This window comes from Oncorhynchus mykiss, chromosome 1 (assembly GCF_057628025.1).
Source record: "Oncorhynchus mykiss isolate SJ-2025 chromosome 1, ASM5762802v1, whole genome shotgun sequence".
NCBI lineage: Eukaryota > Metazoa > Chordata > Actinopteri > Salmoniformes > Salmonidae > Oncorhynchus > Oncorhynchus mykiss.
Window position 1 is genome coordinate 88927889 of NC_143022.1, and position 18896 is coordinate 88946784.

At 45.6% G+C, this 18896-nt stretch overlaps 1 protein-coding gene across 3 annotated transcripts in view; it reads left to right on the forward strand.

Moving 5' to 3' along the window:
• The window catches only part of LOC110514631 (lysosomal cobalamin transport escort protein LMBD1), a 229113-nt gene that overhangs the window by 74283 nt on the left and 135934 nt on the right, over nucleotides 1–18896 (forward strand). For all 3 annotated transcript variants that reach the window (XM_090243358.1, XM_090243366.1, XM_090243364.1), the window contains one exon: nucleotides 5661–5749. In XM_090243358.1, coding sequence (XP_090099484.1) covers nucleotides 5661–5749 — 89 coding nt within the window. The remainder of the gene's footprint in view (nucleotides 1–5660; nucleotides 5750–18896) is intronic.

An 18896-nucleotide genomic window follows, 5' to 3' on the forward strand; every position in this document is an offset into this window, starting at 1 on the left:
GAAAACAGTCTATAACTTGTGTGACTGGAGTCTCTGACAATTTTATGGTCTTTCTTCTGACCTCGCCTATTGCATAGGTCCTGGATGGCAGGAAGCTTGGCCCCAGTGATGTACTGGGCCATTCGCGCTACCCTCTATAGCGCCTTACAGTCAGATGCCGAACAGTTGCCATACCAGGCGGTGATGCAACCGGTCAGGATGCTCTCCATGGTGCAGCTGTAGAACCTTTTGAGGATCTGGGGACCCATGCCAAATCTTTTCAGTCTCCTGAGGGGGAATAGGTTTTGTCGTGTCCTCTTCACGACTGTCGCGGTATGTTTGGACCATGATATTTTTGTTGGTGACGTGGACACCAAGGTAACTCTCGACCCGCTCCACTACAGCCCCTTTGATGTTAATGGGGGCCTGTTCGGCTCGCCTTTTCCTGTAGTCCACGATCAGCTCCTTTGTCTTGCTCACATTGAGGGAGAGGTTTTTGTCCTGGCACCACACTGCCAGTTCTCTGACCTCCTACCTAGAGGCCGTCTCATCGTTGTCGGTGATCAGCCCTACCACTGTTGTGTCGTCAGCAAACTTAATGATGGTGTTGGAGTTGTTTGGCCACGCAGTCGTGGGTGAACAGGGAATACAGGAGGGGACTAAGTACACACCCCTGAGGGGCCCCAGTGTTAAGGATCAGCGTGGCAGACGTGTTGTTGCTTACTCTTACCAACTGGGAGTGGCCCGTCAGGAAGTCCAGGGTCCAGTTGCAGAGAGAGGTGTTTAGTCCCGAGAGTCCTGGGCACTATGGTGTTGAATGCTGAGCTGTTGTCAATGAACAGCATTCTCACATAGGTGTTCCTTTTGTCCAGGTGAGGAGGGGCAGTGTGGAGTGCGATTGAGATTGCGTCATCTATTGGGGCGGTATGCAAATTAGAGTGGGTCCAGGGTGTCTGGGAGGATGCTGTTGATGTGAGCCATGACCAGCTTTTCAAAGCACTTCATGGCTACCGACGTGAGTGCCACGGGGCGATAATCATTTAGGCAGGTTACCTTTGCTTCCTTGGGCACAGGGACTATGGTGGTCTGCTTGAAACATGTAGGTATTACACACTCGGTCAGGGAGAGGTTGAAAATGTCAGTGAAGACACTTCACAGTTGGTCTGCGCATGATTTGAGTACACGTCCTGGTAATCCGTCTGGTCCAGCGGCTTTGTAAATGCTAACCTTTTTAAAGGTTTTGTTAACATCGGCTGCCGAGAGCGTTATCACATAGTTATCCAAAACAGCTGGTGCTCTCGTGCATGCTTCAGTGTTGCTTGCCTCGACACGAGCATAAAAGGCATTTAGCTCGTCTGGTAGGCTCGCGTCACTGGGTAGCTTGTGTCTGGGTATTCCTTTGTAATCCTTAATAGTCTTCAGGCCCTGCCACATCCGTCGAGCATCCGAGCAGGTGTAGTAAGATTCAATCTTAATCCCGTATTGACGCTTTGCTTGTTTGATGGTTCGTCTGAGGGCATAGAGGGATTTCTTATAAGCGTCCGAATTAGGCTCCCGCTCCTTGAAAGCGGCAGCTCTAGCCTTTAGCTCGATGTGATGTTGCCTGGGATCCATGGCTTCTGGTTGGGATATGTACGTACTGTCCCTGTGGGGACGGCGTCGTCAATGCACTTCCATGTATGCTGGTGACTCAACCATATACGCGTCAGTCACCACAGCTAATGAAGTCACTGAAACCTTTAACAAGGAGTTGTTTTAGAGTGGGTGGCCAATAATAAACTAGTCCTGAACATCTCTAAAACTAAGAACATTGCATATGGTATAAATAATTCCCTAAGCTCTAGACCTCAGCTGAATCTGGTAATGAATGATGTGGCTGTTGAGGAGACTAAATTACTTGGTGTTACCTTAGATTGTAAATTGTCGTGGTCAAAACATTTAGATTCAATGGTTGTAAAGAGGTATGTACTTAATAAAGAAATGCTCAGCTTTTTTGACACCAAAAAGCAAGTCCTGCAGGCTCTAGTTTTATCTTATCTTGATTATTGTCCAGTCATGTGGTCGAGATCTGCAAAGAAATACCTAGTTAAGCTGCATCTGGCCCAGAACAAAGAGGGACGTCTTGCTCTTCATTGTAATCAGAGTGCTGATATAAATACTATGCATGTCAGTCTCTCTCGGCTAAGACTTGAGGAAAGACTGACTTCTTGTTTTTATAACAAACGACTGATTTCTTGTTTTCATAAGAAACAATGTTTTGGAAGTTCCCTAATGTTTGCGTAGTCAACTCACACACAGCTCTGACACACACTTACCCCACCAGACATGGGGGGGCAGGGTAACCTAGTGGTTAGAGCGTTGGACTAGTAACCGGAAGGTTGCAAGTTCAAACCCCGAGCTGACAAGGTACAAATCTGTCGTTCTGCCCCTGAACAGGCAGTTAACCCACTGTTCCTAGGCCGTCATTGTAAATAAGAATTTGTTCTTAACTGACTTGCCTAGTTAAATAAAGGTAAAAAAAAAAAAAAAAAACATGCCACCCGGGGTCTTTTCACAGTCCCCAGGTCCAGAACAAATTCAAGAAAACGTACAGTATTTTACAGAGCCATTACAGAGTGCATGGAACTCCCTTCCATCTTATATAGTGAACAGCCAAACCTTGTTTCAACGCCTCTCCCCCATGTGACCTACTTGTTGTGTGTATGTACTGACATGTATGTGGAACTAATAGATGCACACACACACACACACACACACACACACACACAGAGACTACATGTTCATGTTTATAAATGCATGTAAGTCTTCTGTCTGTATTGTATTTTTTGCGATGTGTCGGACCCCAGTCAGACCAGCTGTCATCGTTGGTGTCGGCTAATGGGGTTCCTAATAAATCAAATCAAATCAAAACCAGCTTTTGGTTGTTCTTAAATATCAGCGCTGCCTGAAATTAGCACTCTGGATCATGTTTTTAAGGACACACTTCAAATATTTCCACCCCTCCCATCTGACCGCAAGTGTGCTGATATTAAACAGGTCAATTACTAATCCTTGCACAACAGTTTGAAAATGGCACAGTGCTGGCTTTAACAGGTCGAAATTGCCCGCGAACGTGGTTTGGCACTAGCAATGTGTTAACGCCAGCAAAAAATAGATTCTGGGATCCTAAATAGCACCTATTCCCTAATTAGTGCACTACTTTTGACCAGAGTCCTATGGGCCCTGGAAACAATAGTGCACTGTAAAGGGAATGGGGTGCCATTTGGGTCGTAGTTTAAACGTCATAATTAGATGAATTGCCTGTTAATTATAAAGGTAATTGGATGGGTAGGGACAGAAGAGAAAGTAAAGGTCTCAACAATAGACTGCAAGAAAAACTATGAGTTCAAGGCCTTGTTTTGGTTTGTACACAAACAAACAGACAAATAGACAAAGAAAGAAATGAATCATTCTGTTATCTATTGATTAGATTTGGGTAGTGTGAAAAGCATTGTCAAAGCTACAACCTACTCTCACTTTAAATGATTTCATTACATTTATTTCAAGACGTTGTGCTACTAAACCCTCTACCAATAGTCATTGATGTTTTTGCCACTACTAAACTGTCTACCAATAGTCATTGATGTTGTTGTCACTACTAAACTGTCTACCAATAGTCATTGATGTTGTTGTCACTACTAAACTGTCTACCAATAGTCATTGATGTTGTTGTCACTACTAAACTGTCTACCAATAGTCATTGATGTTGTTGTCACTACTAAACTGTCTACCAATAGTCATTGATGTTTTTGCCACTACTAAACCCTCTGCCAATAGTCATTGTTGCTGCTACTAAACCCTCTACCAATAGTCATTGATGTTTTTGCCACTACTAAACCCTCTGCCAATAGTCATTGTTGCTGCTACTAAACCCTCTACCAATAGTCATTGATGTTTTTGCCACTACTAAACCCTCTGCCAATAGTCATTGTTGCTGCTACTAAACCCTCTACCAATAGTCATTGTTGCTGCTACTAAACCCTCTACCAATAGTAATTGTTGCTGCTACTAAACCCTCTACCAATAGTCATTGTTGTTGCCACTAAACCCTCTGCCAATAGTCATTGTTGCTGCTACTAAACCCACTACCAATAGTCATTGTTGCTGCCACTAAACCCTCTACCAATAGTCATTGTTGCTGCTACTAAACCCTCTGCCAATAGTCATTGTTGCTGCTACTAAACCCTCTACCAATAGTCATTGTTGCTGCCACTAAACCCTCTGCCAATAGTCATTGTTGCTGCTACTAAACCCTCTGCCAATAGTCATTGTTGCTGCTACTAAACCCTCTACCAATAGTAATTGTTGCTGCTACTATACCCTCTACCAATAGTCATTGTTGCTGCCACTAAACCCTCTGCCAATAGTCATTGTTGCTGCCACTAAACCCTCTGCCAATAGTCATTGTTGCTGCTACTAAACCCTCTGCCAATAGTCATTGTTGCTGCTACTAAACCCTCTACCAATAGTCATTGTTGCTGCTACTAAACCCTCTACCAATAGTCATTGTTGCTGCCACTAAACCCTCTGCCAATAGTCATTGTTGCTGCCACTAAACCCTCTGCCAATAGTCATTGTTGCTGCTACTAAACCCTCTGCCAATAGTCATTGTTGCTGCTACTAAACCCTCTACCAATAGTCATTGTTGCTGCTACTAAACCCTCTACCAATAGTCATTGTTGCTGCCACTAAACCCTCTGCCAATAGTCATTGTTGCTGCCACTAAACCCTCTGCCAATAGTCATTGTTGATGCTACTAAACCCTCTGCCAATAGTCATTGTTGCTGCTACTAAACCCTCTACCAATAGTCATTGTTGCTGCTACTAAACCCTCTACCAATAGTCATTGTTGCTGCTACTAAACCCTCTGCCAATGTGTAGTTGGATTAATGCTGTTGTTTTCCTGAGGAAATGAAATGGTCTGCCCTACTCAGCTAAGTAAATAACAGTGAAAGCCATTCCCAGGAATACATTCCATCTCTAGTCAGTGTTTGGCAATGTCTATTTTAGTCCAACAAAATGCACACCGTGATCCATTTAATTGCGGGTCCAAAAGAAATGAAACAGTAAATGAACTTTGTCATCAACCCTGAAGAAGGCTTTCAATACAGAAAATATTAATATTTCAATATTTCACTCCATCCTGTTGGTTTCAGTGGCAGGTGTTAGCTAGTCTCTCGACTCAGACTGGGGGGTATTTTTTGACATTCTGACAGTGAAGAGAGTTCCCTGAATACATTCCCTTCAATGCTAGGTAAATAAACTTGTCTAGCAGGGACAACTTTATGTAAATAGTGTATGTCAAACTAAAAGTTGTTTTGCAATGCTGATGATGCTGACGGCTGTTGATAGAAGCAATTATTATCAAGGGACGTAATCAAAACATTGTGTTTCCATTAAGAAATGCACTGGAGATACCCAAAGTCATGGCTTCTCTAATACATTCACTTTACAAAGTAGGCTATCACATGTTCTAACCTTATTTTAACTCGCCTGGTCCCAGATCTGTTTGTGCTGTATAGCCAACTTCCATCAGATCTGTTTGTGCTGTATAGCCAACTTCCATCAGATCTGGGATCAGGCTATATCATATTTTACTTCTAATAAAGCCAATGGTTTTAATGAATAGTATTTTTTTGCAGGGCCTTCGTTCCTCTTGAAGCCCCACCTAATCAGAATGGTACCCAGTGGGAAAAGATGCAGTATCTGTTTGAGGAGCTGGGGAACAACCGTAAGTATTGTCTGACTGGTAACACTTCACAGTAAGGTACACTTTAAATAACACTTCACAGTAAGGTACACTTTATATAACACTTTACAGTAAGGTATAGTTTAAATAACACTTTACAGTAAGGTACACTTTAAATAACAATTTACAGTAAGGTACACTTTATATAACACTTTACAGTAAGGTATAGTTTAAATAACACTTTACAGTAAGGTACACTTTAAATATAACTTTACAGTAAGGTATAGTTTAAATAACACTTTACATTAAGGTACGGTTTAAAAGTTGTACCAAAATGACAATTATACAATTCCTAACAAAGTTTGAACTGTTTATAAGTGATTTATAAACTACATATTTACTGTTTATAACCTACTTATAAACCATTTACAGTCACTTCTTAATGTGATGTGTTACCACCTCACTTAGGCTCCAATGTGGCTTACACACTCAGTCCTTTGATCAGATAGCCCTCGTGAATGACCCAGCACATCACTCACTTGTCTCAGTGTGGTTGGTAATGAATCTCCATTCAGTGGTGGTATTGAAAAGCTGTATGGACCAGACAGAGCGATGGATGGATGGCTGACACAAGGCTGCATACTGAGGTGACGTGTGGACCTGGCAGAGGCAACATTTTCCCTCGTCAATGTCAACCATCCTCATTGTGCCACTCGCAACCATCTGTCTCCCGGAAAAAAAGGGAGAAAGCCTCCCTTGCTTTGATGTGTCACTCAAGAAAGACGGTTCTCTCTTCACTGCAGAACTGTGACGAGTATGACCCCTTCCCTCTATAGCAGTTCACACGTGTATATATATATATATATATATATATATATATGACTTGCATTTGAATGTGCCAGTTCAAGTTGAGTGGTCGTCTATGATCCTCATATGTCTGCTGTCTGTGTGGGTCCATGTGAATGTCTATGTACACTGTATGTAGACCTAATGCCTGTGTACACTGTATGTAGACCTAATGCCTGTGTACACTGTATGTAGACCTAATGCCTGTGTACACTGTATTTAGACCTAATGCCTGTGTACACTGTATGTAGAACTATTGTCTATGTACACTGTATGTAGACCTAATGCCTGTGTACACTGTATGTAGTCCTAATGCCTGTGTACACTGTACTTGTTAGATCTTGGGCTTCCAGATAGTTGTGACAGAGCCAGCTTTATAGCCAACCAGGTGAATGAATAAGTTGGCCTTTAATGGTGGGTTTACAGTTGGAGCAGAGCATGAAGAGGCAGCAGCCGGGATCATGTTGTGTACAGCTCCAAAAGAGGAATCAGGAGGCTCTCTCTGCGCCGGAGCATCTGGGGATCAGGGGAGGAAGTTAACCCATCTGTCACACTCTTCCCTGTGGCCTGCAGTCAGATCCTGGCCCTGCCCGCCTCTTCTACCTCTCCCGACCTCCCTTCTGATACCCATCCTACCCCTCAATTCCCTCTGACCCTCTCCTCACCCTTCCTGACTGTCCTCCCACCTCTCCCCTCTCTCCAACGCTTTCCTCACCCTTCCTGACTGTCCTCCCACCTCTCCCCTCTCTCCAACGCTTTCCTCACCCTTCCTGACTGTCCTCCCACCTCTCCCCTCTCTCCAACGCTTTCCTCACCCTTCCTGACTGTCCTCTCACCTCTCCCCTCTCTCTAAGCCTTTCCTCACCCTTCCTGACTCCTCCCACCTCTCCCCTCTCTCCAAGCCTTTCCTCACCCTTCCTGACTCCTCCCACCATGCCTGACCCCTTCCTCAGGGCTATTGATCTTCTACTGCAGCCTCCCTTCCTGTGGGGAAATGTCAGTGTTGCTCAGGAGGAAGCGTCTGTCCCCCAAATGGCACCCTAATTCCCTTCATAGTGCACTACTTTTGACCAGTGCCCTGTTTTAAAAGTAGTGTAATATACAGTATAGTGAATAGGGTGCAATTTGGGACCCATACAACATTAAGGCAGGATCATCCCTCTGCTAATTCCTCCTCTCTCTCCTCCTCCAGATGGGAGGTTAATTGAGCTTGGGGGAAGACGCTCCTCACTAAGTCAGCCTCCCGACCCCGGCCCTGCAAACCGCTAATTTAGGCCACAAACTGCAGCGACTGCAGCTCAAATGGGGTGGCCATTACATTATCCACAATGGTGCAATGAGGCATGCCGGTGTAGAAATCCCCTCAGCGACTTGGCTACATCCCAAATTGCTCCCTATTACCCTTCTGGGCCATGGTCAAAAGTAGTGCACTATGTAAGGAGTAGGGTGCCGTTTGGGACACAAACAATAGCTGCTTGGAATTGCTTGTGCTTTCTTGCAGTGCTTGTAGGTTGAAGCAGGGCTTGTAGGTTGAAGCAGGGCTAGTAGGTTGAAGCAGGGCTAGTAGGTTGAAGCAGGGCTAGTAGGTTGAAGCAGGGCTGGTAGGTTGAAGCAGGGTTGGTAAGTTGAAGCTGGGCTAGTAGGTTGAAGCAGGGCTAGTAGGTTGAAGCAGGGCTAGTAGGTTGAAGCAGGGCTAGTAGGTTGAAGCAGGGCTGGTAGGTTGAAGCAGGGCTAGTAGGTTGAAGCAGGGCTTGTAGGTTGAAGCAGGGCTTGTAGGTTGAAGCAGGGCTTGTAGGTTGAAGCAGGGCTAGTAGGTTGAAGCAGGGCTAGTAGGTTGAAGCTGGGCTAGTAGGTTGAAGCAGGGCTTGTAGGTTGAAGCAGGGCTTGTAGGTTGAAGCAGGGCTTGTAGGTTGAAGCAGGGCTAGTAGGTTGAAGCAGGGCTAGTAGGTTGAAGCAGGGCTTGTAGGTTGAAGCAGGGCTAGTAGGTTGAAGCAGGGCTAGTAGGTTGAAGCAGGGCTTGTAGGTTGAAGCAGGGCTAGTAGGTTGAAGCAGGGCTAGTAGGTTGAAGCAGGGCTAGTAGGTTGAAGCTGGGCTAGTAGGTTGAAGCTGGGCTAGTAGGTTGAAGCAGGGCTAGTAGGTTGAAGCAGGGCTTGTAGGTTGAAGCTGGGCTAGTAGGTTGAAGCTGGGCTAGTAGGTTGAAGCAGGGCTAGTAGGTTGAAGCAGGGCTAGTAGGTTGAAGCAGGGCTAGTAGATTGAAGCTGGGCTAGTAGGTTGAAGCAGGGCTAGTAGGTTGAAGCAGGGCTAGTAGGTTGAAGCAGGGCTAGTAGGTTGAAGCAGGGCTTGTAGGTTGAAGCAGGGCTAGTAGGTTGAAGCAGGGCTAGTAGGTTGAAGCTGGGCTAGTAGGTTGAAGCTGGGCTAGTAGGTTGAAGCAGGGCTTGTAGGTTGAAGCAGGGCTAGTAGGTTGAAGCAGGGCTAGTAGGTTGAAGCAGGGCTTGTAGGTTGAAGCAGGGCTAGTAGGTTGAAGCAGGGCTAGTAGGTTGAAGCAGGGCTTGTAGGTTGAAGCAGGGCTAGTAGGTTGAAGCAGGGCTAGTAGGTTGAAGCAGGGCTAGTAGGTTGAAGCAGGGCTAGTAGGTTGAAGCTGGGCTAGTAGGTTGAAGCTGGGCTAGTAGGTTGAAGCAGGGCTAGTAGGTTGAAGCAGGGCTTGTAGGTTGAAGCTGGGCTAGTAGGTTGAAGCAGGGCTAGTAGGTTGAAGCAGGGCTAGTAGGTTGAAGCAGGGCTAGTAGATTGAAGCTGGGCTAGTAGGTTGAAGCAGGGCTAGTAGGTTGAAGCAGGGCTAGTAGGTTGAAGCAGGGCTAGTAGGTTGAAGCTGGGCTAGTAGGTTGAAGCAGGGCTAGTAGGTTGAAGCAGGGCTAGTAGGTTGAAGCAGGGCTAGTAGGTTGAAGCAGGGCTTGTAGGTTGAAGCAGGGCTAGTAGGTTGAAGCAGGGCTAGTAGGTTGAAGCAGGGCTAGTAGGTTGAAGCAGGGCTTGTAGGTTGAAGCAGGGCTAGTAGGTTGAAGCAGGGCTAGTAGGTTGAAGCAGGGCTAGTAGGTTGAAGCAGGGCTAGTAGGTTGAAGCTGGGCTAGTAGGTTGAAGCAGGGCTAGTAGGTTGAAGCAGGGCTTGTAGGTTGAAGCTGGGCTAGTAGGTTGAAGCAGGGCTAGTAGGTTGAAGCAGGGCTAGTAGGTTGAAGCAGGGCTAGTAGGTTGAAGCAGGGCTAGTAGGTTGAAGCAGGGCTAGTAGGTTGAAGCTGGGCTAGTAGGTTGAAGCAGGGCTTGTAGGTTGAAGCAGGGCTTGTAGGTTGAAGCAGGGCTTGTAGGTTGAAGCAGGGCTTGTAGGTTGAAGCAGGGCTAGTAGGTTGAAGCAGGGCTAGTAGGTTGAAGCAGGGCTAGTAGGTTGAAGCACGGCTTGTAGGTTGAAGCAGGACTTGTAGGTTGAAGCAGGGCTTGTAGGTTGAAGCAGGGCTAGTAGGTTGAAGCAGGGCTAGTAGGTTGAAGCAGGGCTAGTAGGTTGAAGCAGGGCTTGTAGGTTGAAGCAGGGCTTGTAGGTTGAAGCAGGGCTAGTAGGTTGAAGCAGGGCTTGTAGGTTGAAGCAGGGCTTGTAGGTTGAAGCAGGGTTTGACTGTTGCATCTGGGACATGGGTTGGTTCCTATTTTGTGCAGTGAAGACTGACTATTGGTTCCAATCTTTTCTAGACCTGGTCTCTGAATGTCACTTTCTTTTCTAACGCCAGTCATCTGTGTGTGGTTTTAATACGCTCAAGGGCATGCTCTCCAGTCAACCATTCTTCCCTCTGTTTCTCTGAAAGGATCAGTCAGGGTGGTAATTTATCTCTCCCTGCATTTCCCAAAGTGGATAGACACTCTCCTTCCCCTCCCCTCTTCCCTCCTTCCCCTCCAAGTCTTTGAGCGAGAGAGACTCCACAGTAATCCAATGATAGCCTTGAGTGACTGTGTGTGGCAGAGAGCTACTGTCCTCTCCTCTGAGGGGTGTTAAGGTTGTCGCAGACTCTCATATCCTGGTCCCACACCCAGTCTTCTCTCTGAGCCTCGCAACCATACTGGAGACATAATAATTCATTTTCAACCAAAATGTAAAGGCTATATGTAATTTAGCAGGTGCTTATCAAAAGTGTTTTGGGAAACCACCTAGCCTATTTCCACATTCCTAACAAAAGTCAGTTAGAGTATAATGAGTGTATAATGATCTCATATATGGGATTGGACCCACGGCCCTGTCTTAGCTATCACCACTCTCTTACCAAAAGTTACCACGACCCTGGCTTAGCTATCACCACTCTCTTACCAAAAGTTACCCACGACCCTGGCTTAGCTATCACCACTCTCTTACCAAAGGTCACCACGACCCTGGTTTAGCTATCACCACTCTCTTACCAAAAGTTACCACGACCCTGGCTTAGCTATCACCACTCTCTTACCAAAAGTTACCCACAACCCTGGCTTAGCTATCACCACTCTCTTACCAAAGGTCACCACGACCCTGGCTTAGCTATCACCACTCTCTTACCAAAAGTTACCACGACCCTGGCTTAGCTATCACCCCCCTCTTACCAAAGGTCACCACGACCCTGGCTTAGCTATCACCACTCTCTTACCAAAAGTTACCACGACCCTGGCTTAGCTATCACCCCCCTCTTACCAAAGGTCACTACGACCCTGGCTTAGCTATCACCACTCTCTTACCAAAAGTTACCACGACCCTGGCTTAGCTATCACCCCCCTCTTACCAAAGGTCACCACGACCCTGGCTTAGCTATCACCACTCTCTTACCAAAAGTTACCACGACCCTGGCTTAGCTATCACCACTCTCTTACCAATAGTTACCCACGACCCCGGGTTAGCTATCACCACTCTCTTACCAAAAGTTACTACGACCCTGGCTTAGCTGTCACCACTCTCTTACCAATAGTTACCCACGACCCTGGCTTAGCTATCACCACTCTCTTACCAAAAGTTACTACGACCCTGGCTTAGCTATCACCACTCTCTTACCAATAGTTACCCACGACCCTGGCTTTGCTATAATCACTCTCTTACCAATAGTCACTTACGACCCTGTTCTTATCAATAGTTTCCCACGACCCTGGCTTAGCTACCACCACCCTCTTACCAATAGTCACCCACGACCCTGGCTTTGCTATCATCACTCTCTTACCAATAGTCACTTACGACCCCGGTCTTACCAATAGTTACCACGACCCTGGCTTTGCTATCATCACTCTCTTACCAATAGTCACCTACGACCCTGGCTTTGCTATCATCACTCTCTTACCAATAGTCACCCACGACCCTGGCTTTGCTATCATCACTCTCTTACCAATAGTCACCCACAACCCTGGCTTAGCTATCACCACCCTCCTCCCAATAGTCACCCACAACCCTGGCTTTGCTATCACCACCCTCTTACCAATAGTCACCCACGACCCTGGTCTTACCAATAGTTACCCACAACCCTGGCTTTGCTAGCACCGCCCTCTTACCAATAGTCACCCACAACCCTGGCTTTGCTACCACCACTCTCTTACCAATAGTTACCCACGACCCTGGTCTTACCAATAATTACCCACGGTTTTGCTACCACCACTCTCTTACCAAAAGTTACGAACGACCCTGGCTTAGCTATCACCACTCTCTTACCAATAGTTACCCACAACCCTGGCTTTGCTATCACCACCCTTTTACCAAAAGTTACCACGACCCTGGCTTAGCTACCACCACCCTCTTACCAATAGTCACTTACGACCCTGGTCTTACCAATAGTTACCACAACGCTGGCTTAGCTAGCACCACCCTCTTACCAATAGTCAATCACGACCCTGGTTTTGCTATCACCACCCTCTTACCAATAGTCATACACGACCCTGGTTTTGCTAGCACCACCCTCTTACCAATAGTCAATCGGTACCCTGGTTTTGCTAGCACCACCCTCTTACCAATAGTCACTCACGACCCTGGTTTTGCTGTCACCACCCTCTTACCAATAGTCAATCGGTACCCTGGTTGTGCTAGCACCACCCTCTTACTAATAATCAGTATTAAAATGAACTTGTTTTTCACAATCAACACCTAAAACACCTTATGCTTCATTACTTTCCAGGTGTGTTCCCTGGATCAGAGCTGTGGGCCAGGGAACACACACACACACAACCACAGACACACACAACCACCGCCACACACAACCACCGCGTGTGTGTTCGTGTTCCCTGGCCCAGTGCTCTGATCGTGGTGTGTCCCAGTGCATAATGTCTACCCCGAAGGGCTTTCTGTTTCACATCAACTAAATGGGGTCAAATGCACCCCAGAGATTCAGGGTGTAATGGTGACTGGTTACAACAGAACAGAAGCCGTCTGTGTCTTTCATGCTTGCAAAACATTCTATCCTCAGCGGTTCACTGCCATGAAATTAATAATTATTTGAATGATCAGTCAGTGGTTCATTCCATTTAAATTAATGATCAATTCAATTTGAGCTATTTTATTTTTCTGGCTGGGTCTCGTCTCTCAGGATCCGTTAAATTCATTTCTGTTTCGTTTTGGAAAAGCATAAAAAAAGCCTGTAAGGCAAAAGCATCCTTGTTCCTACCAGTAATGAGGCTACGGTAGTTTTCAGTTGCGTAGGGGAAGGTTTCAGTCTGGCTGGATTGGATATATAGCATAGACATAACAAAAGCATCCTTGTTCCTACCAGTAATGAGGCTACGGTAGTTTTCAGTTGCGTAGGGGAAGGTTTCAGTCTGGCTGGATTGGATATATAGCATAGACATAACAAGACTGCATCTCAAATGCCATGGCTCCTGGTTAAAAGTAGTGCACTATATACAGTGGAAGTCAGAAGTTTACATACACCTTAGACAAAAACATTTCAACTCTGTTTTTCACAATTCCTGACATTTAATCCAAGTAAAAATTCCCTGTTTTAGGTCAGTTAAAATCAGCACTTTATTTGAAGAATGTGAAATGTCAGAATAATAGTAAAGAGAATGATTTATTTCAGCTTTTATTTTTTTCATCACATTCCCAGTGGGTCAGAAGTTTACATACACTCAATTAGTATTTGGTAACATTGCCTTTAAATTGTTTAACTTGGGTCAAACGTTTCGGGTAGCCTTCCGCAACCTTCCCACAATAAGTTGGGTGAATGTTGGCCCATTCCTCCTGACAGAGCTGGTGTAACTGAGTCAGGTTTGTAGGCCTCCTTGCTCGCACACGCTTTTTCAGTTCTGCCCGCACATTTACTATAGGATTGAGGTCAAGGCTTTGTGATGGCCACTCCAATACCTTGACTTTGTTGTCCTTAAGCCATTTTACCACAACTTTGGAAGTTTACTTGGGGCCATTGTCCATTTGGAAGACCCATTTGCGACCAAGCTTTATCTTCCTGACTGATGTCTTGAGATGTGGCTTCAATATATCCACGTAATTGTCCTTCCTCATGATGCCATCTATTTTGTGAAGTGCACTAGTCCCTACTGCAGCAAAGCACCGCCACAACATGATGCTGCCACCCCCGTGCTTCACAGTTGGGATGGTGTTCTTCGTCTTGCAAGCCTCCCCCTTTTTCTCCAAACGATGGTCATATGGTCAAACAGTTCTATTTTTGTTTCATCAGACCAGAGGACATTTCTCCAAAAAGTACAAACTTCGTCCCCATGTGCAGTTGCAAACCGTAGCCTGGCTTTTTTATGGCGGTTTTGGAGCAGTGGCTTCTTTCTTGCTGAGCGGCCATTTAGGTTATGTCGATATAGGACTCATTTTACTGTGGATATAGATATTTTTGTACCTGTTTCCTCCAGCATCTTCACAAGCTCCTTTGCTGTTGTTCTGGGATTCATTTGCACTCTTTGCACCAAAGTACGTTAATCTCTAGGAGCCAGAACACGTCTCCTTCCTGAGCGGTATGACGGCTGCGTGGTCCCATGGTGTTTATACTTGCGTACTATTGTTTGTACAGATGAACGCAGTATCTTTAGGCGTTTGGAAATTGTTCCCAAGGATGAACCAGACTTGTGGAGGTCAGGTCTGGCTGATTTCTTTTGATTTTCCCATGATGTCAAGCAAAGAGGAACTGAGTTTGAAGGTAGACCTTGAAATACATCTAGAGGTACACCTCCAATTGACTCAAATGATGTCAATTCAGTCTATCAGAAGCTTCTAAAGCCATGACATAATTTTCTGGAATTTTCCAAGCTGTTTAAAGGCACAGTCAACTTAGTGTGTGTAAACCTCTGACCCACTGGAATTGTGATACAATGAGTTATAAGTGAAATAATCTGTAATAATAATAATAATAATCTGTAGTCTGTAAACAATTGTTGGAGAAATTACTTGTGTCAAGCACAAAGTAGATGTCCTAACCGACTTGCCAAAACTATAGTTTGTTAACAAGACATTTGTGGAGTGGTTGAAAAATGAGTTTTAATGACTCCAACCTAAGTGTTTGTAAACTTCCGACTTCAACTGTAGGGAATAGGGTGCGATTTAGGACTGTCCCAAAACAGCCCCCCCCTCACCTCTCTGATTCAGAGGGGTTGGGTTAAATGCAGAAGACAGATTTTGGTTGAATGCATTCAGTTGTGCATCTGAGTAGGTCACCCCTTCCCCTTTCCTTAACCCTCCTGCTTACCAGTGGAAGAAGGCTGTCCCTTAGATTAAAGGAAATATATGAAACATATTATCAGGGAACTACTCACCAACCCCCCCCCCCCCCCCCCCCACCTCAGTGGGGCGGCAGGGTAGCCTAGTGGTTAGAGCGTTGGACTAGTAACCGGAAGGTTGCAAGTTCAAACCCCCGAGCTGACAAGGTACAAATCTGTCGTTCTGCCCCTGAACAGGCAGTTAACCCACTGTTCCTAGGCCGTCATTGAAAATAAGAATTTGTTCTTAACTGACTTGCCTTGTAAAATAAAGGTTAAAAAAAAGAAAAAAAAGTAGCCAACAGAAATAGTAATGACACATGATTAAAACAATACTATGGTCACTGTTGAAGGGTTTTATTCTCCTATTCCATATTCACCCTTTAAACACGCTGTAAACGCCTCGCTATACAGTATGACAGGATTGCTTGGATATCTACTACTATCCATGTACAGTTCGATAAATATCTTGTGCTTGAACCTTAAGGGGCATAACAGCAGTATTTTTCCATGGTTCACCATGATAATCTCACCAGCTATTTGAACAGACAGACCCCCCCCCCAGGTCTTACACCAACATGTCTCAGACAGCTTCTCACCTTCGCTCTACATCCACTTCCACCTGTGTGTGTGTGTGTCGCTCTCTCTCTACATCCACTTCCACCTGTGTGTGTGTGTGTGTCGCTCTCTCTCTACATCCACTTCCACCTGTGTGTGTGTGCGTGTCGCTCTCTCTCTACATCCACTTCCAACTGTGTGTGTGTGCGTCTCTCTCTCTCTCTACATCTACTTCCACCTGTGTGTGTGTGTGTCTCTCTCTCTCTACATCTACTTCCACCTGTGTGTGTGTGTCTCTCTCTCTCTCTACATCCACTTCCACCTGTGTGTGTGTGTCTCTCTCTCTCTACATCCACTTTCTCCTGTGTGTGTGTGTCTCTCTCGCTCTCTACATCCACTTCCACCTGTGTGTGTGTGTGTCTCTCTCTCCACTTCCACCTGTGTGTGTATCTCTCTACATCCACTTCCACCTGTGTGTGTGTGTGTCTCTCTACATCCACTTCCACCTGTGTGTGTGTGTGTGTCTCTCTCTCCACTTCCACCTGTGTGTGTATCTCTCTACATCCACTTCCACCTGTGTGTGTGTGTGTCTCTCTACATCCACTTCCACCTGTGTGTGTGTGTGTGTGTGTGTGTGTGTCTCTCTCTCCACTTCCACCTGCATGCCTACTAATCCAGTTGCAGCTTTAGTGTGCGTGTCCATATCCGCATGATTCCATCTCTGCTACAGACAGGAAGGAGAAGCAGCCGAGTGCTGTCTGGGAGTGCTGGGGCTGAAGCAGCTGTTTTAATAAACACTTCTCCTCACTGCATCGGTGGAAGGTAGGAAGGCTCCTCTCCTCGGTGTACACGGAGCCTGAAGGGCCATGGCTATATGCACTAGGAGATAAGGGGTTCCTGATCTCAGTCCTGCACTTAGAGATTCCTGCAGAGTTGGATAGAAGGCACATTTTCCACAAAGCCTGTTTTGCATGGGCATTAAAGGCTTTATGGATGTATGCCTGTTCAGACTACACAGTCTAGCACAGTAGGTGGTGGTATGCATATTTTCAGTTTGTTTACAAACCGCCAATGAAGACTAATAATAAGAAAATGAACTACTTTAAAATGGCGATAGCCCCCAGTGGTGCTGCTGAGAGTGGTGGAGGTTTGCCTTCTCTCCATGTCTATGGAACCTAGCTTTCTTCTGCTGATGCTGAGAGTGGTAGAGGTTTGCCTTCTCTCCATGTCTATGGAACCTAGCTTTCTTCTGCTGATGCTGAGAGTGGTGGAGGTTTGCCTTCTCTCCATGTCTATGGAACCTAGCTTTCTTCTGCTGATGCTGAGAGGTTTGCCTTCTCTCCATGTCTATGGAACCTAGCTTTCTTCTGCTGATGCTGAGAGTGGTGGAGGTTTGCCTTCTCTCCATGTCTATGGAACCTAGCTTTTTTCTGCTGATGCTGAGAGTGGTGGAGGTTTGCCTTCTCTCCATGTCTATGGAACCTAGCTTTCTTCTGCTGATGCTGAGAGTGGTGGAGGTTTGCCTTCTCTCCATGTCTATGGAACCTAGCTTTCTTCTTCTTCAGATGTGGAACACCACGCCTGGTAATAGACTTTATTCTCTCTGTCTAATCCCCTGAAAAAACTGATTTAATAAACCCAAAGCTGACAGAGGCAGCAGACATAACATCCCCCGGTCTGTCTCTTTGTGCGGGGACTTCACTGATGCTGTCCTCTGCAGAACCTGCTCAGTGTATTGTCTCTCGTACTTACCAAGCTCAGACACTTAACAAAAGCTGGAGGAGATCACAAAGGAAAACACCTATTCAAATGTTAATGCTCATTTCAGGCTGTCAGACTTCAAACGGGTTGGTTCTTTCCCCCGTTATGCCCACACGACAATTAAGCGCAAGTATTTAATTTTATATCCATGTTCGTCCGTGTCCTGGAAAAGTCCTAGTCTACAAAAGTGGTTTGCGAGAAACGGAAGCACAGCGTCTATCTTGGTGATGTCATCAATAAATAAAAGGGAGTGTGTTGTTTTTGATGATCAAACGAAGTAGGATGACTGAGCAGCCTGGTAGGCAGCAGGATACTGTAATATCTAGGCTAACATGACAGGTGATCTCGACACCACTAGGCATACCTGGGTTCAACTACTATTTCAAATCATATCCAGTCATTTGAGTGTTTGTTTTAGCCTGCCTGGAGTGCCAGATGGGCTGGGTTTGCACTGTTGGAACTTCTACATCTGTTGTGTCAGGAAAGCTCAATTTAGCCCAGCTAAAGTATTACAAATGTATTTGAACCCAGGTAATGGTGGAATAGTACAGAGAACCAGGGTAAAACCAGGGTAAAACCAGCACGAAGAGTAACAATTACGGGCAACCATTACAATAGTTACAAGACTACAAATCCTGGCCATCTGGCAGTCCAGGTTGTCAGGCTTTATTTGATTTATTTTAAGGCTACATCAAATAAAACCATTTCAAATAGTATTTGATCCCAGGTCTGCTGTTAGGCACATCAGGGCTTAGGCCTGCTTCTGAGGGCCAGAGGGGGAACTGTGGCAAGAAACAGGGGGAACCATGAGGGGCCAACAGTGGGGCTGCGTTCAGCCCTCGCTTCCCTGACAGTTGGGATCCTATCATGGGAGAGAGGCGATCACTCTACCCATCAATCTTTCTGTCTTCTGGGTCTTCTGGCTCCATCCCTGACAGCTGGTCTGACTGACACCCACTGTCCTTCATCCATGACGGGTAGCCCCGGCCACCTTCTCCCCCCTTCCCTTCTCATCAACTGGCCTTTCTTCTTCTCCATCAAAGGTGACACAAATCAAGCTAATCAACAGGACAGAGAGCCAGGCGTTTTGGCTTTGTTAATATTCTGCACTCTTGGATTGTTTAGGATCTATAATAGTATTAGATTTTTCTCAACATCAATCAATTTATAATCAATCAAATGTTTTTCATAAAGCTCTTTTTACATCATCAGTTGTCACAAAGTGCTTTACGGACACCCAGCCTAAAATCCTAAAGAACATCCATTTTAAATGTTCTTTACAAATGGTAAAGTACACTTCTGTTAATATGCTGAACTCTGTAATAATATACTGGGA